At 49.0% G+C, this 22,605-nt stretch overlaps 1 protein-coding gene across 1 annotated transcript in view; it reads right to left on the bottom strand.

Annotated features, from left to right (window-relative positions):
- Positions 1-22,605, bottom strand: part of LOC132336289 (transmembrane protein 132C-like) — a 178,351-nt gene that overhangs the window by 43,606 nt on the left and 112,140 nt on the right. Inside the window, exon 4 of the mRNA XM_059863623.1 lies at positions 996-1,179. Coding sequence (XP_059719606.1) covers positions 996-1,179 — 184 coding nt within the window. The remainder of the gene's footprint in view (positions 1-995; positions 1,180-22,605) is intronic.

Raw genomic sequence — 22,605 nt, 5'->3', positions numbered from 1 at the left:
CCCTTCCTCTGAGCATCCCTTCCCTCTGAGCATCCCTTCCCTCTGAGCATCCCTTCCTCTGAGCCTCCCTTCCCTCTCAGCATCCCTTCCCTCTCAGCATCCCTTCCCCTGAGCATCCCTTCCTCTGAGCATCCCTTCCCCTGAGCATCCCTTCCTCTGAGCATCCCTTCCCTCTCAGCATCCCTTCCCTCTGACATGCCTTCCTCTGAGCATCCCTTCCCTCTGAGCATCCCTTCCCTCTGAGCATCCCTTCCCTCTGAGCATCCCTTCCCTCTGAGCATCCCTTCCCTCTGAGCATCCCTTCCCTCTGAGCATCCCTTCCCTCTGAGCATCCCTTCCCTCTGAGCATCCCTTCCCCTGAGCATCCCTTCCCTCTGACATGCCTTCCTCTGAGCATCCCTTCCCTCTCAGCATCCCTCTCCCTTGGGGTCAGGGTATCACCTGCAGCTGGGTGCTGTGCCCAGGGCACAGTGAGGATGGTTCCTGTCCTGTGGGGCCAGTGTAGGACCTGGGTGCTGTGCACAGGCTGAGGATGGTTCCTCTCCCTTGGGGTCAGGGTATCACCTGCAGCTGGGTGCTGTGCACAGGCTGAGGATGGTTCCTCTCCCTTGGGGTCAGGGTAGGACCTGGGTGCTGTGCACAGGCTGAGGATGGTTCCTGTCCCTTGGGGTCAGGGTAGGACCTGGGTGCTCTGCACAGGCTGAGGATGGTTCCTCTCCCTTGGGGACAGGGTAGGACCTGGGTGCTGTGCACAGACTGAGGATGGTTCCTGTCCCTTGGGGTCAGGGTATCACCTGCAGCTGGGTGCTGTGCACAGGCTGAGGATGGCTCCTCTCCCTTGGGGTCAGGGTAGGACCTGCAGCTGGGTGCTGTGCCCAGGGCACAGTGAGGATGGCTCCAGAGGCAGTGCAGGGCAGGGAGCACTCCCTGCTGAGGCTGAGGCTGGCCCTGGCTGGCTCAGCACGGGGTGGGCACAGGCTGGGAGGGGCTCTTACCATGGCCAGGGGCACGATGCCCACCAGGTCCTTCTGGCAGATGAAGATCTCGGCCAGGGCGGGCTCGGAGGAGCCGTGCTGGGGGTACTCCACCTGCCAGCTGATGGGCTGCGTGCCCGACAGGCTGCTGAAGCTGGCGATCTCAAACTCCAGCTGCACGACCTCGTGGAACAGGCTGGTGCTCCTGGGGACAGCAAACAGAGCCATTACTGGGGCTGAAGGGGGCTGCTGAAGGGAACCAGCTTAATCACTGCAACTTCAGCTGCTTACCTGCAGATCTCACACTTCTAGAAGAGGCTTTTTCCAATCTACAGCTGCCTCAGAGCACACAAAGTGGAATTATTCAAAATTATCAAAGCTTTTCCTGTGCCACTGTGGAGGGATGGAATCCAGCTTATTGTAACACACTTTTTCCATTCCAAGTTCTGTTTGAGTTTTCAAATCTGTTTCATACTCTGACTTGGATCTGAATCCTGATCAACCAAAGTTAAGGCCAGTGCAGCTGGTAAAGGCTGAGGGGCCCAGAATCACTGCAGCCAAAAAGAAAACCAAGGTTTCTTGTAGATGTCCACCACCAAAATCACAGAAATCCTCAGCAATGAAGTTCAGTGTAACCAATGTGGTGAAGCCATGAACACAATTAACAGGATTAAATGAAAAAATGACATTTTTAGTCTGATCTTAGAGGTGCTCTCTGGAAATTAGGATCTCAGGCAGCTGAAACCAAACAAAAAAGCTGTGGCAGGTAAAACATACCACAAAATCAGTGAGCAAATCTGAAAAACAAATATGAAAAGACATGCTGGAAATGTTTCCCTCACATTAAATTCTTTAACTACACCAGAAATAATAAGAATATATGAAAGACATTTGCTGGACTAGATGCTGTCTTAATTAAAAAAAAAAAAAAGTTTAAATCATCTTCATTAGAAATTATCCTTAAACTTTCCTGGAACATTCCAAATGCCTTCCCCCAGTGTTAATGTTCCCCTGAATATTCCTGCAACCCAAGCCTAGCTGAAAGGATTTGAAAAGGAAGGGAATGGCAGGTGACTTCCTCACTCAGTAACCCAACCCCAGCCCCAGCACACCTTTGCCTGCTTTCACCAGGGAACAGCTCCAATTTTTCCTCTCTTTTACATACAATACATGAAGGCCCATTTCTGAGAAAATCCATCAAGAGCTGATCATGTACAAAGCACTTACATTCCCAAGTGCTAGACTTTCTCCCTCTGAACTGAAGTCACCCTTTTTTGCTACTTAAGACATATTCTGTGCTTTACTTTGCACGATTCCTTTGAAAGCAAATGGCTCCCCTGATAATTATTATTTTGATTTTGGGTTTTCATTTGGATGGCTCCCTCTGAAAAGTCTTAAGACTACCTAATGCTTGAAATGTATTTCCTTGCTGTTTTCTTGCTGTGCCAAGAGAGAGACTGGAGCACTCTGGTGACAGTGGCACATTTCCTGCCTGCATTCAGAGAGTGATTTGGGGCAGTAAAGGGATGGATGGATGGATGGATGGATGGATGGATGGATGGATGGATGGATGGATGGATGGAGGGATGGATGGATGGATGGATGGATGGATGATGGATGGAAGGATGGATGATGGATGATGGATGGATGGATGGATGGATGGATGGATGATGGATGGATGGATGGAGGGATGGATGGATGGATGGATGGATGATGGATGGATGGATGGATGGATGGATGATGGATGGATGATGGATGGATGGATGGATGGATGGATGGATGGAGGGAGGGATGGATGGATGATGGATGGATGATGGATGGATGGATGATGGATGGATGGATGGAGGGATGGATGGATGGATGATGGATGGATGGATGGATGGATGGATGGATGGATGATGGATGATGGATGGATGGATGGATGATGGATGGATGGATGGAGGGATGGATGGATGGATGGATGGATGATGGATGGATGATGGATGGATGGATGGAGGGATGGATGGATGATGGATGGATGATGGATGGATGGATGATGGATGGATGGATGGAGGGATGGATGGATGGATGATGGATGGATGGATGGATGGATGGATGGATGGATGATGGATGATGGATGATGGATGGATGGATGGATGGATGGATGGATGGATGATGGATGGATGGATGGAGGGATGGATGGATGGATGGATGGAGGGATGGATGGATGGATGGATGGATGGATGGATGATGGATGGATGGAGGGATGGATGGATGGATGGATGGATGGATGGATGGATGGATGGATGGGTTTAGCAATGCATAACTCGAGCCCAGCCTATTGCCACTTGAGGAGCTCCCACTGAATAAACCTCACAGGAGGCAGCTGCAGTCACTGGGGTTTGCACTCTGCTGGGACAGCTCCAGGTGAGCACACACTGCACAGAGCTTGGGCACTGATTTGCAAACAGCAGCACATGCAGTGACACCTGAATCACCTGAGCTGCAGGGGGCATTTGGCTGCTGCAGGCACCAGTGACACCTGAAATGACATTATTTGCACCATTTCTAGTTCTGATTCTTAGCAACTGGCAGAGAAAAACTTCTTCCATGTGACTGACCATCCCAGTGCTTTCAGTCTCACCAAATGGAGAATAAATCTTTGCACACATCAAAGCTGCTCCAGGAGTTACTGAACTCCAGGAAAGGTCTCCAGATGAAGAAGTCTGCATGCATTTCCCCAGAAAGAGGTGCAGCTTTCCAACAGAAGCCCCACAGCTCTGCTGGTAGCTCCAGGGAGCTGGAGGTGGGACCCTGCAGGAGGGGAGGAGTCATTGCCAGCCCGTCCCTGACTCCCAAACCTCTCCTCCCTTTCCCTGAGTGTCCCAGCCCTGCTCCCGGGCTCAGGAGGGGCTGGTGACACACTCGGGCCACGTGGAAGGCTGGCACAGGAAAGGACCAGATCTGGGTTCTGCCAAGTGCTTACCAACCACTGCCCAGAGTTCTGGTGTCACTGGCAAGCACAGCACTTGGTTCTGGAATGGCCTTCAGCATCTTAACACCATGCTGCACCTGAGGCTGCTTTGATGAGCTATTCTGGGACAGAAATCACTGGTATCACCTTTTAGAAAACACCTCCAAGCTGGGATTTCCTGCTCTCCCCAGCACTGGTATCACCCACCGAGCTCTCCTGGCCAGGTGTCCCCTGACCCATGACAAACACAGGCTGCTTCAGTGGTGGAGGGCTATAAAATGGTACCAAAATTCATCTACACTTCTCTGATTAATGCTAAAGTATTTTTTTCTGTAAAACATGACAGACAAAAATGTCAAAAAATGTGCATGGTGCAAGACAAAGCTTTTCTTGGTGCTCCTCCAGGCTGTCCTGCACCAATGTCCCAGTGCCTGCATCTGTGAGTGATGCACCCACCTCCCTCCTCGGCACAGCAGCCTTGATGCAATGTCACACCAGCATCACTTCCCTCCCTCCCTCTTCACCCAGAAGAGACAGAGAGACGAGCAACAGCTGGGAAAGCATCCACTCGAAAAAAAATGTGCCTTAGAGATGTGTAATGGCTGAGGAAGAAATGCTTCTGGTGAAGCACATTTAATGTTCAGAGCTTGTTCACTGACTGAAACAGCAGTTCCTTAATATCCAGCATTTAGGAGTGCTCAGCAGCCAGAACAGCAAGTAATTATAAAACTTTTCTAAAGTACACAGCACGCAGTGATTACAAATGAAGCTTCCTCAAGGAAGAGCTTCCAAGGAATTGCTCCAGGGCGGATATATGAGTCTAATTTGATTGGATTGAGAGTTCCCCTGGGCCAGTTCGCTCCTTGGATTTATTTGAATTTATAAAAATGCTAATCATTCAGGGCCAGACTGGAGCACGTGCTGGCACGGGGGAGTGAGGGCTCCTTTGGATGTGCTGAGCAGCCCCCGGAGGGTGGGTGTGGGCATGAGACATCAGCCAGCAGCTGAAGGCACAGCTCCTCCCTGCTGGAGCAGGTGGGCACTGATGAGGAGATGCTGATGGCCAGGGATGGGGGAATTCACTCCTGGCAGAGGCTGGCAGCAAAGTGCTGCCCCAGCAGAACGGGCAGAGAGCCCCTGAATGCCTCTGAGCAGCACAGTTTTGGGAAAAGAAGGTGGAATGGAAATGTTCTGTTAATGGAAAGATAATAAAAGATGCATAAAAAGCAAAACAGAAGTGACATCAGGAGAAAATGCCATGAAACTCACCAGCTGCTGCCAGCTGTGTGGGCAGCACACACCCTTGGGAGATCTGCAGTGCTAATTGCACCAGCACTTTGGATTTCAGAAGATTTTTGAGTATGCTATTAAGCATTCCTTTGCAAGTACTTATTGATCATTCAGACCTTCAGTGCCCTGAGAAACATTTACCCTTGGAAGAAGATTTCTCTTCTATTCCCATGCAGGACTGGCTGCACCCAAAGCTGCACTTAATTTAGTGCAGGGGATTTAAATCCTGGTACTGTGGGTGTCCAGCCCAGCTAAGCTCAGGGGCAGACTCACACTGGGGGCAGTACCACAGACACTGAACACAAAATAGATCCTGCTTCCCTCAGGGGTCTGGAAGAGGGGGAGCAATGTGAAAGCTGGCCAGGGCTGAGCTCAGGCTGGGATTAGTGACCACTGAGGCCAGGATCAGTGACCACTGAGAGCCAGATTAGTGACCACTGAGGCCAGGATCAGTGACCACTGAGAGCCAAATTAGTGACCACTGAGAGCCAGATTAGTGACCACTGAGGCCAGGATCAGTGACCACTGAGGCCAGGATCAGTGACCACTGAGAGCCAGATTAGTGACCACTGAGGCCAGGATCAGTGACCACTGAGAGCCAGATTAGTGACCACTGAGGCCAGGATCAGTGACCACTGAGTTCAGCATTAGTGACCCCTGAGCCCCAAATTAGTGACCACTGAGTTGAGCATTAGTGACCACTGAGGCCAGGATCAGTGACCACTGAGGCCAGGATCAGTGACCACTGAGTTAAGCATTAGTGACCAGGCCTGTGCTGCAAAGGTTTCCCAGGGCAGGGGGGAGAGGGGCAGAGGATGACCAAGGAAAGCACCCAGAGAGCTCAGCAGCTGCCAGGGCCATCAGCAGCCAGAAACCCTTGCTGGAGGCCCATCTGCAGGCGTGGCCCAGCAGTCTCTGATGAGAGATTTCCCAGTGCTGGGTTACTGCTCCAAGTAATAGAGCAGTTCCCACTCTTAAATGAGTGAATCTGAGCACTGCTACGGGCTAAATCAATAATTTCGATTTATTACGGTGACTCTCAAAAGAGAAATTTTAAAAAGCCTAGATTAAAAACATTTTTTAGCCATCCTTTATTCCAACAGATTTTTACTGAAAGTGCCCAGGGATCCGAGAATACTTCGACCTGCTGGAAATTCAGCAACTCCTTTCTTCTCTAATGCTCTCCAGTTTTGACAGTGACATCTTAATGCAAGATCAGCACTTACCAAATGACATTAAAAATGGAGGAGAGCACAACCCCCATCACCCCCCAGTTACAGTGCACATCTGACTCTTCACTGCAGGGATGCATTGAAGCCTGTTGTCACCATGTGCAGGGACAAAGCCAGCAGGGGCTGCTGGTCAGACTGGACCCCAGAGCACTCTGGGCTGCAGCTGAGACAGCTCTGCCCACCTTGGAGAAGGGCTCAGGGCTTGTGTCCTGCCATTCTGCACCTCCTGCTCTCCTGCACCTTTTCCCTCCCATGTTCTGTAGGGAGCACACCTGGGGACCAGGCTGAGTCACAGCAATGGAAGGAAAAGTAATGGCTCAGAGTTAGAACTCAGTCTGGGAGAGTGTGACTGAAGGTGACTTTAAAGATCATAGCATGGTTGGGGGGGAAAGGATCTTAAAAATCACTGAGTTCTACCCCCTTCCACCAGACCTGGCTGCTGCACCACTGCCCACCTGAAACACTCTGTCACATGGAGCACAAATGCTTAAAAATAAGTTTCTTTCAAAGAGTCCTCAACAAAAGCTGTTACAAAGCCAACCCCCTCAACAAACTGGGCAAAGGATGTGGTAATTACAGAGTAATGCCAACTACTGGAGACAAAATGCAGCTTAAATAGCTTATTTTGCAGTATTAACCTAGCTTTTACCTTTAAACCATAAAAACCAGCAGAGGAGAAAGAAAAGGATGATCTATTTTGACATTAGCAGATAGGGAGGACATAACTTCATGGAAATCTAAGACATTAAAAGTGTTATGAAGTTCTCCAAAGGAAAATAACCAAGGTATAACTGAGCAAACTCTTGATCACCATAACATAATATAGGTGTGTATCCTCAGGAGGATGATATAGTGCTGCACTTGATTTCTTTGTACAGTCCAGATCAGAGTTAGATTACTTAATAAGGTTTCTTGGCTTTCTTGTCATAAACTGTGATATAAAACATTGCTTTTTGATTAAGGTATTTGGACCAGGACAGGAAATCTCATTTCACTTCCCAGCTCTTCCACAGCATCCTTGAACGACCTCAGGCAAGACATGAAGACACAGATCCTTACAGCTCAGATAAAATCAATGGCCATTAGGCATGGGGGAGCTTCAGGAACCTCTGGTGCCAGTCTGCCTCACCTGAATGTGCACCTCTGCCATGCTGCCAGGAGCCCCAGGACCCCAGCTGCCTTCAGCCACAGCAGGGCTGGCAAAGGCTCCAAGAGCACTCCTGGTCCAGCTGCTGAGAGCTGCCATGTGGGAGGGTGATTCTCAGCTAATTAAATATTCACTGCCTGCATGGCAGAGGGCAGAGAGAGCCTAGGGTGGGATATTTCTGTGCCCTTATTTCCCAGGGGAGCAAGGTGAAGAATAACTTATTCTTCCAGTCTCACAAAAAAAAAAGCAACAACAACCCAGTGCCTGAATTCTCTGTCCAAGCCTCACTTACAGATGCTAATGTCAGTGATGTTACACTGAGAACAAACAGCAAAAGTCGTGTTGCTAACTAGAGAACAGAAAACCAGAAATGCTCCTCTCTTGGACAGGCAGAAAGCTGAACAAGACAGGCCCTGAAGGAGGGAGACCTGACTGGGGATCACAATAAAGCCCTGATCCCTTCCTGCCATGCAGAGCAGGTTTCCAGAGTCACTAATCACCAACAAACGCTGCAGCGAGGACAGCAGGCTCATTAGTCTTCCCTGACACTGCATCACACGAGGCACAAGGCAGATGAGATTGATTCCTGCCTGTTCCCAAAGGAATCAGGTGTGCAAGCTCTGCCTCAGACTGGCAAAGGCTGTGTGCAAACACAGGTCCTGAGCTGCCACCACCTCCCACCATCACTCCCCACTCCCTCTGCTCAAGGGACAGGCTGCTAATGTCTTCATTACAACTGCAGATAACAAAACACAGGGCAGACTGGTCAAGGAATCACTTTCACAGTGATTCATCATCTCCTCCTGCCTCTGAGCAGGACATTTTCTACGTGGTACTCATTCAGGGCTGGAACCTCTCCAGCAGCACCAGCAGCATTTTCCTCTTTTGGGGACAGCACATGTGCAAGCACTGAGAAGCTTCCAAGGGACAGCACTGGAAGGGAGACCCTGAGCAGGTCTGTTCAGAGACTCACTCCAAACCCAGAGCTTTCAAAGGGAGAAGGGAAGGCAGAATCTTCTCATCATCAGCCTTAGATTTCGTGGCTCTTGCAGCCTGATAGATGCAGCAAGATGAGATCAAATACCCCAAAGGAGTTTTATCATTCCCATTTAATTGCTGACTTTAACAGTTTGGGAGCTGCCAGTGAAACATTTCCAGAGGCAGGAGAACACTTTTGACAAAGCAAAGTCTAGATAACACATTTTTGGCCACAAATACCTTGCACATGTGTTTCACTCCACTTAGAAGCAGCAGTACCCCTGGAAATGATGCAGAACTCCAATTACTGAATCCCTCTGTGGACAGGCTCAGCCTCCACCTTTAACCCAGGGAAGAAGTGGAGCTGCTGTTGCCATGACCAGTGTATTTCTGTCCCAGCTGGGCCCTGGCCTGTGGCAGAGCTCTGCCCCCAGGTGACACAGTGACCAAAGGCAGGGACACAGCCCCAGTGCTGCCTGCTGGGCTCTGTGCAGGTCAGAGTACCAGGCACTCGCTCTAAAACTGAAGATGAAGCTGCATTATGAACCAGGTGGCAAGAAAATCCCATTTTGATGTAGCTGAGTGTGCAGATCAGGTGTGGGATATGCACATCTCATTTACAAGTCAGGTGTCTTCAGATTCCAGCTCCTACAGCTCTTCCTGGGTTGGGTTTTTACAGCTCTGCCATTGTACCTGGTGTTTGGCTCTGTTTAAAACTCCAAAAATATTTGTGCATAAAGATCCCCATTCCTTCTCAACAGAGAACCTGCCTGCTGGAAAAACACCTACCAAGTCAACCATCCAGCAGGCATGGAAAGCTGATATAACATCTGCACTTTCCAGAGCAAAGGATTAAAGAATGCACACATTTAATGGCTCAGGAAGGAGAACAGCAGCCTGTAAGTGATGAATATGGTGGTGGAACAACTAAAAAGCAACACCCAGGTGAACTGAAGTAGTTTTTCACACTTGCTGGCCATGGACAAAGTGCACGGGCAAGGAAAAGTCAAGTTAGTGGGTGCCAGCCCAGGCTGACCCTGTGCTCCCTGCAGCTTTCCAAGCTGCCTCTGCCAAGGGCTGTTTCAGAGCAGAAGCAATGACCACAACTGCTTGATGGCAGCAGACTGAAGAGAGCTCCAGCTCAGCTGCAGAGCTTCTCTGGGTGTTTGTGAAGCTGCCTGAATAGAGAGAAAAAGACCTTGGAATGAGCTGTGTCCTCTGAGAAATAAACCCAACAGCTGCAATTTCATCCCAGAGCAAGCCCAGTTTGTGTGCAGTCCCTTGGACTGGGAGCTGCAGGGAATTGAATAATACTGTGTTCAACCCAAAGGTGGGGTTGAACAGTTTTCTTTCTAGAAAGTCAATATATTTCTGCAAGTTTCACTAAGGAGCCCTCTGCAGTATGAGTGAACTCCTCTCCCCCAACCTCAGGCTGTATCTCCTGTCTCAGATGATATTATTCCCTTATTTGTATTTGCAGAATGTTTGTGTCACTCTTTCAATCCTTCTCTTTTGCTGTTGTTGTGTGCTGCTCACATGGTCTGTCCCATGCTAAAGTCACAGGCAGAGTGAAGCAGAAACCCAAACCAGCCTGAGGAAAACACTGAGCAGCAGCAGTGGGATAAATCCTGAGCTCATGGAACTCCCTGGAAATGGCAATGGCACCACTGAAAACTGAGAGGAGCCAGGTCAGCAGAACCAGATGGGTTTTAAGCTCCCTTCCAACCCAGGCCTTCCATGATTCTACAATTCCCTGTCTGCTTTCCCTGTCTTTTTTCCTTCTTATGAATGTTTAAAACAAAGGAGAATGAGCTGGTGCTAGTGAATGTCCTGGGGAAATCAGGCAAAAATGTGCCCAACTTCAGGCTGCAGCTATAAACCAGCTCTCATTCAAATTTACAAAAACCACAGCCCCTGGGGCTTTCAGGAGCTGCAGTTCTGGAAGTCTGATGGACAAACCTTTATTTTACAGTTCATAAAGCAAAGCTTAACAACACTGCCTTCCTAATGCCATCCGAAGCTCCTGCTCATTGTAAATTTAAAAAGAAGCTTATTGAAAGTGGAACCAGCATAAATACTGGAGGTGGATCCATTACATTTCATGATACAGTTATCTGGTGGTGGCTCACTCCTCCTGTTCAAGGATAATAAAAGGGAAAATGTCCCCATGACATTCCGTGGCAGAAATGTCATTGCTGAAGTGCCTGTGATGTGCAATTAACATTTTTAAGGATTCATTTAAATGGACACTGTCACAGCTGATGGATCTGAGATCACACCAACTATCTGTGTTTGGATTTCTGCCTAATTCAGCACCTCACCAGCAACTTCACCCTCTCACTTCTGCATATTTATATTTTCTTTCTCCTTATGTTTACTGCACTGAGGGTACTATAAAAATTGGATCATTTTACAGATTCATCATTTTATGATTTATCCTTCAAGGCCAGGCTGGATGGGACCTGGAGGAACTGGTCTGATGGAATGTGTCCCTGCCCAGGGTGAGGGGCTGGAACTGGATGATCTTTAAGGTCACTTCCAACCCAAACCATTCCAGGATTCTCTGACTTCTCTCCCACTCCATCACTAATGTTGTATCACAATCAGACTTTCTACCCCAAAAAAGTTTTCCTTTTTTTAAAGTTCTGCTTTCCACAAACAAGTTGTAATTTTCACAATGAAAAATACTTTGTTTTTCAGAGAAAAGCAAATGGTGGGGCAAAAGCTGTCTGGTGTTAGGGTGGGTTGACAAAGAAGTCACTTGTGAATGAGGGCACTGTCACGAGCAGGATGGGGGTCCAGGTCTGGACTCTGCTCATGAGGAGGAGCCCTGGATCTTTGTTCCTTGGCATTTGCATCCAGCCCTGCTGTTTAACAGAATGCAAAGGCAGGAAAATGCAGAAGGTATCAGCTCCAGCAGAAAATCTGTCTGTAAGCAAACTGTTCATCAAATTTAGCAGGAGACTGCAGCTGCTTCTGGAGATTTCTCTGGACGTGTGAGTGTCTGTGCTTGCAGCTGAAGGCTCCTGCTCAGAGCTGGGAGTGCCAGGGCTCTGTCTCCAGGCAGGGTGCAGACACTCCTGTCTGCTGCCAGCCACACAGAGAGCAATGTGCCCCCAGTACCTCAACAAGACAGAGGAAGGAGACATGATCCTAATGGGGAATGGCCTGGGAGGAAAGCAAGTGCCTCCTCACTGCCACAACACTTGCAGATGAAGAGCAGCTCTGAAGTGATGCCTCTGACATCTGTGCTTCTGTCCACATCTGCCTTTCCCCTGCAGCACCTCAGTTAGAAAATTGCCAGGTCTGATTTGTTGGGAAACCTCAGCTTCAAATGTGCTAAATCAGGCAAAGCAAGACAACACAACGGGCTTGGATGGGGCTGTTGAGAGATGTGCTTTCCAGAGGTGACTTTCCATTGCTAGGAAAACAATTTCATCTCCTCCTGACCCCCAGGAAGAGAGGCAGGAGTGCCAGGGGGAACCACAGGCTCCATGAGATCAGAATACTCTGCAAACAAGCAAGATTTCTATTGCAGAAAGTAATAAACAGGAGCCTAGCACAGAATCCCTCCATGCAGCACAGAATTACACATTTGCCTCAGTGCCCAGAGCAAAGATTTCTAACTCTGCTGTGATTTTTTCCAAGCAATCACTGCTGCCTTTTTATGCCCTTCTTTCTATGCCTTTTTGCACTAGATGAGTCAAAACAGGTTTCTATGTAATTACACAAATGACATTTAGGGGACACTGGCCAAAAAAAAAAAAGGAAAAGAAATTCTAAAGAACACAAGCTTTCCCTTTGTTATTGAAATCTTCAACAATATTAGTCACCACTCCTGCTCTTTGCTGACTTTGAACACTGTTTGATCACAGGTAGGACTGCACTGATGCAAGTCCAGCTTTCCAAGGCTCTGGGGAAATACAAAGCCAAAACCAGAAGCTCCTCTGGACCTTTCAGCTCCATTTCCACCTTTGCCTGCATGGTGAGCCATTTTCTTCCACTTGTTAAGTGTTCCTGCAGGAAGCAGCAGCAGCAGGGAGTGCCCAGCTGTGTGAATGCCACGTGAGAGACAATTCCTAAAGACAAGCACTCGGTACCTGCCAGCCCAGGCTGGGCCCTGCTCCCATCTGAGCTGCCAGTGGCAAACACAGCTGTGGGCAGAGCAAACCCAAGAATGCTCTCATGGGTTCCTGCCTGACACAGCAGCCTTGCAATATGGAAAAAAGGTTAAACAGGGGAAGGGTGATGCCAGCCAACCAGATGGGGTGGTCTAGGAAATGAACAGCACCAATCCAGAGGGGCTTGCCCCTTGCAGCCTCCTCCCAGCTCAGATCCTCCCTCTGGTTTGGTTTTCCTGGGGTAGCAGCCTGTCAGAGCCATCAGAAAAGGAGTGAACCAGGGACATGCTGTTGTTCCCCTCAGTGTGCAGAAACAATCCAGCCTTCCTTTAAACACAGAAACCAGAGTGTGCAGAAACAATCCATCCCTCTTTTAAACACAGAAACCAGGGTGTGCAGAAACAATCCATCCCTCCTTTAAACACAGAAACCAGGGTGTGCAGAGACAACCTATCCCTCCTTTAAACACAGAAACCAGGGTGTGCAGGAACCATCCCTCCTTTAAACACAGAAACCAGGGTGTGCAGAAACCATCCCTCCTTTAAACACAGAAACCAGGGTGTGCAGAAACAATCCATCCTTCCTTTAAACACAGAAACCAGGGTGTGCAGAGACAACCTATCCCTCCTTTAAACACAGAAACCAGGGTGTGCAGGAACCATCCCTCCTTTAAACACAGAAACCAGGGTGTGCAGAAACAATCCATCCCTCCTTTAAACACAGAAACCAGGGTGTGCAGAAACCATCCCTCCTTTAAACACAGAAACCAGGGTGTGCAGAAACAATCCATCCAGTACAACCTGTGTCAAGTCTCCCCAAACCCCTGGGCTGCTCAGTGAGTGCTGCTGCCCACTCCCCTGTGCCTGAGACAGCAGCATGGTGACAGCCCTGAGCCACACTCCTGTGACACCTTGGGCCTGACCTTCCTTTGGCTGCAGTCACTCGTGGTTCTGCTTTTGATGTTGATGGCAGCAGGGCCACTGCTCCAGTGTCACCCCTCCTGCAGCCCCAGGGGCTCTCTCCAGCAGCACTGTCAGCTTAGAGAAGGCAGGACAATTTGAAAGTATTTCCTAAAGCCCAGGGCAAAGCAAGAGATGACCTTTTCCACCAGCAGAGAGCTGCTCACAGGCTGCTATTGAACATTCCAGCAGCTGCACTGCTCTGCTCCCACAGATGACCTGGCTGCTCTGCAGGAGGGCTGGGTCCTCCTCTGGCTGTCCCTCTCCTCACCCTGACTCGGTGACCTGGGCTCCCAGAGTGGCTCTGCTCTGCTGCACACCTTTGTTAGTGCCTCCCCTGGGAGCAGCCCTGGGCTGTGGCAGCCCTTGTCACCAGGCTGCAAAGGCCAGCACAGGACACAGGGACTCTCTCTGCTCGGGGATTGTTTCAAGAGAAACAGAAACTTCCCCTTCCAGACACTCCCTCCCCGTTGTGGCTAGTGCAGAGATGAAACCTCTGCAGGGCAAGGTGACACTGAGAGCTGAACTTGCAGGAGTGCTCTGGGGGGGTGAGCTGGGCTGAGCCAGCCTGGCACACAGACCTGGCAAACACAGGGCACAAACCTCTGCAAACATCCTGCTGTGGCTGCTGCAGAATGCACACTTTGTACCAGACAGAGACAGGATTCTCCCATTCTGCATGGAGAATCTTCACAGTCTGCTACACATCCCAAACATGCTCACATCTGCATGACATTCAATCAAAAAGCTTTTTGAAAATGGACAAATATTTCCTTAATAATTTTTAGCAGCACTGCCAACTCTCCCAAGAATTACTTTTCACTAGGAAGTTGGCTGGTTTTTTTGCAGATAGGATATCTGTGCTATCCAGTGATTTCTAAAAAGAGACTTGGCCTTTAGGACTAATTTAAAGGGTTTCCCAAAGCAGATGGAGCTTTTTGAATATAGAAAAAGGGATTTACAGGATTACTGAGCTCCACGTATTCAAACACAAAGACAAAATTATGCCTAAGGCAAGTAAGAAATGCTTTAGGCTATCAGAGATTGTCTCTTCATCCTCAGTGGATGACACCTAGAGTAAATTGACATGGTTTCCTGACATCAGATTTTTATTCAATTCCTCTTGTTGATGATGAGTTTCAGAGATCACCAACAAGACACTAAATGTCTTGGTGAAGAGACCAGAGAAAGGGAAGAGAAAAGCCAGAGAATGTCTAAGCTGGCTGTATTAAATTACCAGAGAGTACTCCCATGTTCTACCTGTGCCAGCAGACACAAAAAGGAGCTTCTGGAAGCACTGATGTCATTTACTGGCAAGCACAAACCCTTCTGTGACAAGCCAAAGGCTGAGGACATGGACCTTGTGAATGAGTGCTCAGTGGGTGCACAGGGGAAGTGACACAGACACAGGCAGGCTGGACAGGCTGAATTTGCCCAGCTGAGGTCTTGTCTGCTCCCCTTCCCCCTCCAGTTCTCAAATCCTCCATCAGATTCACGTTGCCCTCTGCTAGCCAAGCTCCTGTGACACTGACACACAGCCTGGGCCCCTTCCCTGCAGGGCAGTGCCACAGGGGATCCACAGCCCACCTTCTGTGCACTGCCAAACCTGCCCCCTGCCCGCTGCCCCCTGCTCTCCCCCCTCCCAAGCTCTGCAAACTGGGAAGAGGCAGGCAGCCCCAGGAGCTGCTGGCTTCTGGAAGGTTCCTGTGGTGTTCAGAGCCTGTCAGAGCCCTTTGTGGGGCCATGGAGGGGCTGCATGATCCCACTCCAGTCACTTGTCCTCCCTGGCCTCCTGTTAAGGCTGTCAGGAAAACTGGCTCTATGCAAGAAGAACAAGAGCTCCCTAAAAATGTAGTGGCACATCTGAGCTGAACTTCCTCGGGTGAAGAAGCTGTAAAAAATGGCTCTGCTGTGAACTTTGAGGTATCAATCTGCTAAAGAGGCAGTGATTTCCCTCTCTGAACAATGCTCTTCGTGGTGGGAAGCCTTGGAAGGCAAGTGCTGTGTGTTAGAAACATTTTCAGAGGTGTTGATATGAAGGAGTGGCTGATGCACAATGCTTCAAAAACAAATGAAGGCTGCCCAAAGAGCTGCTCCCCAGGAAGCTGGAGTTACAGTTTAGATCCTGCACTATATTTATCAATATTTTCATTTCCAGCAGCATTTCCTGACATTTATGCCAAAAGAAACTTCTGCAAAAGGTCAGCACAGGACTCGAGTGTTATTAAGTGTGTAATCTGACAGAAGAGCAGATGACTTCCACTCACACCTGATCTTCCTGTGAACTCACAAACAACAGGTCCTGAGCACTTCCCCAGGCCCAAAGTCCATCCTGGGTGAAATCACCCCCTGCAGGGAGTCAGCACCTGAAACCCAACCACTCCAAAGCAGGCAGGAGCCATGGCTCAGACCTTGTCCAGCTATTTCCCCTCCTCCCTTTCAGCACTGGCACAACAGAGTCCTGAGTGGTGCTGTACTCTGAGATGGTTTCACTAACAGGGAGTGTGAGCCCACTGCCACTGAGCAAACAGGTGGGAGAGGATGTCTGTTAGCTCACTGATAAACTGCAAACAGAGTTGTTCCAGATCCAACACCTGGAGCCAGCCCCCAGGGCTGTGCCAGGATGCCAAGGGCAGCCCCTGCCTCCCACACTCCCCAAAAAAGGGAGCACAGAACGCTGGGGCTGAACTGAAGCCTCCACCTTCTCCATCCCTCTCTGGTGGCTCTGCTGCAACACTGCACTTGCACTTCCTTTTCCACGGGTACATTTCATTTTATCTTTCCCACATTGCTTCTCAGACTTTTGGGAGATTCCATAATACCACAGCAAAAGCTCCCACTAGCAGCCAGAATTGCTTTTATGGCTGTTTAACACAGTGCTGAATTTAAATGGCTAATGTATACCCCCTCTCTCACACATGAGTACCAACTGCTGCACAGCAAAACTTTATTTTATCAAATTAAAATGCACTGTAACACGAATTTATTGTATCTTTGCTCATAAGTGGTTTTATGCATTTGATTTTTTTTTAGTCTTTTAGGGTTTTGGCAGTAGATGGGAAGCAATCAAAGCCCCATTTGAAGCAGCCATGTAAGCAATTCTCATTTACAGAAGACAATGAAAAATTAATCTAAAATGAGTGTAACTAAGTTTTCATAGAAACAACAAAACCACTCAGACATTATCATTTTCAACAGCTGTTTACTGTCTTCATCTACAAAATCACCTGTCAAATTCTACTATTGCCTCCAGGGGGAGAAAAGCCAACCCCAAGTGCCTCTGTGAGTTAATAAAATGCTCCACATGTGGCAGGGATACTGAGGCTCCCTTTCCTTCAATTCCAACACTGAGCAGGCATGATGGAGGTGATGTTCAACACCCCCTTCTCCTGCAGCCTCGAATTCTACACGATTGCCTGCAAGGAACACATTCAGCCATGGCTGGTGGGTGAGCCTGGGTGCTCTCCTCTCAGTCCTGCTCCGTGGAGCATCTGCCTCCTGTGCCCACGGGCAAAGCAACCTCTGCCAGCCCTGAGAGCCCCAGAACACAACTTGCTGCCCAGGAGATGCAAAGGTGTGAAGGAAGGACCAGAGGGGTGCCAGCAGCACAGCGTGCTGCTCTGGGGAAGGGGGTTCCTGTCCCAGCAGCAGTTTGTTTCAGCAGCGAGCTGCTGAGGAGTTTGTTCAGCTGCCAGGGCCCAGGGAGCTGGTTCATTCCGTGGGATGTGTGTGGTGGGAAGGGTGTTAGGTCTGCTTTTGGGGTTCACTATTTGTGACATTGCTTGCAGGGGTTTTAGGGTGAGGGAAGAGACGAGAAAGTTGACTTTTATGTTTAGAGGGTTTGGTTTGTTATTTTATGATCTATATTATGTTAAAACTATACTAAAAGAACAGAAGAAAGGATTTCATCAGAAGGCTGGCTAAGAATAGAAAAGGAATGAATAACAAAGGTTTGTGTCTGACCCAGACAGTCTGGACAGCTGGGCTGGGATTGGCCATTAATGAGAAACAACCACAGAGACCAATCCCAGACCCACCTGGTGCACCCCACAGCAGCAGATAAGAATTGTTTGCAGTTTGTTCCTGAGGCCTCTCAGCAACCTAGAAGGAAAAATTCCTAAAGGAAGGATTTTTCATAGAACATGTCAGTGACAGGAAGGGTGCCAAACAAGCACCAGAAGGAAACCAGGGGGCTGCTGGCAGTCTGGTCCCCTGGCATGGAATCACCAGGGCACCATGGAATCACCACCAGCCTTCTGCTGATGGCTGGGGCTGACCCAGCAAGCTGAATTTATCATCCTTCACATGCAGATTCTTGGGCTGAACACTCTCAAAGGCTGTCTCAAGTGCTGCTGCTGTCCCTAATTTCAGATTTAGGAGAGGGGAAGGAGTTAATTATTGAAGGGCAGCTACAGGGAGCGGGATGCACAGCTCCTATTGACTTCCTTAATGGTGGTAAAATGTGCAAATCCTGTGCACTGTAGCTGAATTTAAATTACAATGATTACAAAATATAAAGCCTAAGAAAGAGGATTTATCCACGAGCAGATTTAGCTGAGACACAGACTCCCTCAAGACCTACATTTTGTTTACATGCAAAGCAGACTGTGCCTCCTGAATGCCTAAATCCTGATGACAATTATTTATACATCTCAGCACCCTCCTAAGGGGCTCTGAACCATCATTCCTGCTGCTGAATGCCCTGGGGAGTATCTGCTGCCCGTGGGCTCATCCCTGTTTTCTGGCCATTGTCCAGCAAACCACTTTCAGTGTGCAAACAGCCCTGCTGCCCTCAGAGGGGCTGCTCACATGATGCACAGGTCCACGTTGCTTAAACAGATCCATAACATCAACAACAACTGCAATACATTTCTCCTGCTGCTCTCAGCCAGGATTTCCATGCCCAGCACAGAACTATTAACCTATTTCGTGTTCTCAGAGCTGGGAAATGAAGTGACTTGCCCAAGGTCATGCAGGAGTTCATGGGAGAAATGAGGACACAAACAATGGCCATGTTTAAATGGAGTCCTGAGGAGTTTGCAGGGCTCTGCCTGCTGTGTGAGGGAGGCTTTGAGAGCTCTGACTTTGGAATAAAGGAACTCAGTGAGTTATACAGCAGGAATCAAATAGTTTAAAAATGATTTGCATCTACTCTCATGTTAACCAGTCCAGATCCACCTCACCCAGAAAGTCCAACGACTGTTTAATTAATGTCAAAGCTAGGAAATCATGAAACTGAGGCTGCTCCACAGTCCTGATCCAGCTGCAGGAATAAACTCAACCACCAGCCATTATTCTAAATTCCTTTAGAACAATCAACACGCAGTTACTTATAATGGAATTTTTAAAAAATGCAGTGCTATCTTTAACCAAAAACTAGCAGCCACTGCTCAGCACAAGCCTGCCTTTCCCTGCAGCCCCATGCAGAGCAGCTCCCTGCATTTCCTCCCTTCCTCCTTCTCAATCTGAACACAAATTTGCACCAGGAGGTCCCCATTATGCATGTTACCCTTTTACACCTCACTTTTTGGCTCTATTTTAAGAAATTTACTTTGCTTTCACGTTTAAGTCTGTTGCAAGACTCTCTTTGGGATGCAGGTGAAATTTCCAGAAGCACCTTGCTGCCACATTCCAGAGTGCTGGGGTGGCTCTGGGGTTTTCAAGAGCATAAGTTCCTTTCAGGCTCTGATTGCTTTCAAATGCCTCTGCTTTCTCCCAGGCACTGGGAATTCGAGGCCCCAGAAGTTCTGAAAATTCCAATAGGTGTTGGGCTGTTGAAATAACTGCTTTTTTAAATTTAGGTACTACAGACTACAGACATCCAAGTATTTATGCATTGCTTCACTTGGCACTGCAAAGCCTAAGTGAAACAGATGGCCAGCTCAGGTTTCCAAAAGTGACTCAGATACTCGGGAGCCCAACTCACACAGGAAGTCAATACCAGTTAATCTTCCAAATGTCAAATGGCACTTTTGAAAATAGCACTTTCCATTACCAGCAAGGACCTGAAACTCTGTGCTTTTTAAATGTTTGCTTTGTACCAAGTAATACCCCAGGCTCCACCTGTCTGTCTTGTGGCGTTCAGAGGACAAGTGAGCACTAGGGCAATGCAGTTTGTGCAGGCAAATCAGCCAGTCCTGCAGCACTGAGGCTTTCTTCCTCCAAAGGACACTTTCAGGCAGCGAGCTAAAGGTGGGGAGGAGAGAACTGAAGACTGAAAACACTGAGAATTAGCAGCACAGCCTTCCCCTGCTTGCCACAGCCTTGGCAGTAGAGGGCAGAGCCTGCCAGCACCCCACAGCAGAGCTCTGACATTTGGGGTGTCAGCAGTGTCCAGCAGAAATGCAAGGCTGGGCTGCATCACACAAGGCTACACTGAGAACAGGGCACTAACCTGGGGCTGGGCAGCAGCAGCAGCCAGGCCAGAGTGCACGGGGTCCAGGTCAATGTTCTGCATTCAGGAGATCAACCACCTCCTCTCCTGACCTGAGCTGGCCCAGGCCAGAGCTCTGCTTGGGATGGGGGCTTCCCAGGCAGCAGCAATGCCACGATCAGAGGTCACCTGAGAAACTTCCAGCCCATTTCTGCTGCAGATGGATAATTAATCAGATCAGTGTCCTTCCCAGAAATTGACTGGAACTGGAGGGGGAACTGAGGGCTGCTGGTATTTTTAACCTGGCATGTCAAGCAGTGAATAAGGGCCATTATCTCCAGTATATATCTTAGGAGAGGGAGAAGTTAGGGAGGTGATTTCTACCCACATCAGTAAGTTTGAGAGCAAAATGACAGATGAATGTGGAAACTGGCTCAGAGAAGAGACTAGAGGGACACCAGTCCTACAAAGACTGTGAAGGTTAACTCCATTCACCTTTAGGAAACTCTAGGAAAGCCTGCAAGTTCCAGACTTGCAAATCTAGAGTTTGCAGGGATCAGCAGAAACAACCTGGGGGTTAGGTGCCTGCATGCCTTGGACAAATGTCAGAATGCTGTCACTGGCTGAGGGCAATATGGAAACTGTTTCTATAGCCTGGGCAGTAGGAACACACAGGAGGAAGCCAACACCAGGAATGGCATACTGCAAACTATAAAATTATAACTGCATAGATCTCCCTCTAATAACTTCAATCTTTAGTCTTTGTTTAGCACTCTGCTGTTTTCAGTACAAAGAAAGAACCTTATGGCATTAGCCCCAGGAGAAATGTGACTTTCCTTAGCAAAAGAATAACCATTATCCTTTTGTATTCTCTTTGAAGAGCAGTAATTTCAATACTTTCTTTTAAAATATAAGTTACAAGCACTTAGCCAAGAGAGAATGACTGTTGACATATCTTTCCTGCATCTAATAATCTCTTCCTTTCACTTCAACTATCTTTTTCCCTGTAGAGGATTATTATCATTGAGCTCCTTGGAGTCTGACAATAATTGAGATGTTTTGGCTATTGGAGTCAGAAGCATTAAGATTTTAAAAAGAGCAATACAAAGACATGGAAGAAGGAAATTGAAATGCCCAAATCATCTACACTTGATTACAATGAGAGACAGGAAACTTTGAAAGGCTCAGGAGAGGTTTGGTCTCTTCACTTCCATCCTACTCAGAGCCCTTCCCCTCCCAGCCCTCCCTCCAAGCCTGACCACCTGGTGGCCCAGCTGATTAACCCCTGCTTGTTCTTCTTCAGATCCTGGCTGCTGGGCCAAGGGGCACAGGCTCTGGTGAGCCATGCACAGCTCAGTGCTAACCTGCACAGCCTCCGAGCTCTGGAAAAGCCTCGGGATGTGAAGCCCCAGCTCTGCACTCAGTGCTCAGAGCAGGTTTGGACCATGAGGAACACGGGCAGGCTGCAGCCAGGGCTCCTTGGGCTCCATAACCAGTGCTCCAGAGCTGCTCCCTGTCCCTGATCCCATAACCACCCCATAACCAGTGCTCCCGGTCCCTGATCCCATAACCACCCCATAACCAGTGCTCCCTGTCCCTGATCCCATAACCACCCCATAACCAGTGCTCCAGAGCTGCTCCCTGTCCCTGATCCCATAACCACCCCATAACCAGTGCTCCTTGTCCTTGATCCCATAACCACCCCATAACCAGTGCTCCAGAACTGCTCCTGTCCCTGATCCCATAACCACCCCATAACCAGTGCTCCAGAGCTGCTCCCTGTCCCTGATCCCATAACCACCCCATAACCAGTGCTCCAGAGCTGCTCCCTGTCCCTGATCCCATAACCACCCCATAACCAGTGCTCCCTGTCCCTGATCCCATAACCACCCCATAACCAGTGCTCCCTGTCCCTGATCCCATAACCACCCCATAACCAGTGCTCCAGAGCTGCTCCCTGTCCCTGATCCCATAACCACCCCATAACCAGTGCTCCTTGTCCTTGATCCCATAACCACCCCATAACCAGTGCTCCAGAGCTGCTCCTGTCCCTGATCCCATAACCACTCCACAACCAGTGCTCCCTGTCCCTGATCCCATAACTATTCCATAACCAGTGCTCCAGAGCTGCTCCCTGTCCTTGATCCCATCCCCACTCCATAACCAGTGCTCCAGAGCTGCTCCTTGCCCTTCATCCCTCACACTCAGCCATGCTCCTCCTCTCTCCCCAGGGTGTCTCCTCCAGGATTTTGGCTGCCAGTCTCTGGTAAGAAAAGCAGCAGCACTGACCCAGTGAGAAGGTGGATACAGAAAGGGGCATCCAAGGGCCACCTCTGTGCTCTGTGCACATGGAACAAGGGAGTCCTGCTGCTGGGAAGAGGGAGGGGTCCCCAGGGCAGCTCAGACCAGGCTGGGGTCCCACAAAAAGGAGCTGGGGGCTACGATCAGCTGAAAGCTCTTGAGCATCAGGAGCAAGAGCCTCAGCACTCCAATGCCTTGGAAAATTCCATCTCGCCCCGTTTAAGGTGAAGAACCAGCAGCAGCTGTAAAACTGAAAGGTTTGCACACTGTCCTGAAT

Source organism: Haemorhous mexicanus, chromosome 19, assembly GCF_027477595.1.
Source record: "Haemorhous mexicanus isolate bHaeMex1 chromosome 19, bHaeMex1.pri, whole genome shotgun sequence".
Taxonomy (NCBI): Eukaryota; Metazoa; Chordata; class Aves; order Passeriformes; family Fringillidae; genus Haemorhous; species Haemorhous mexicanus.
Note: the sequence above shows the minus strand (reverse complement) of the source record. Positions and strands in the feature narration are given on the sequence as shown.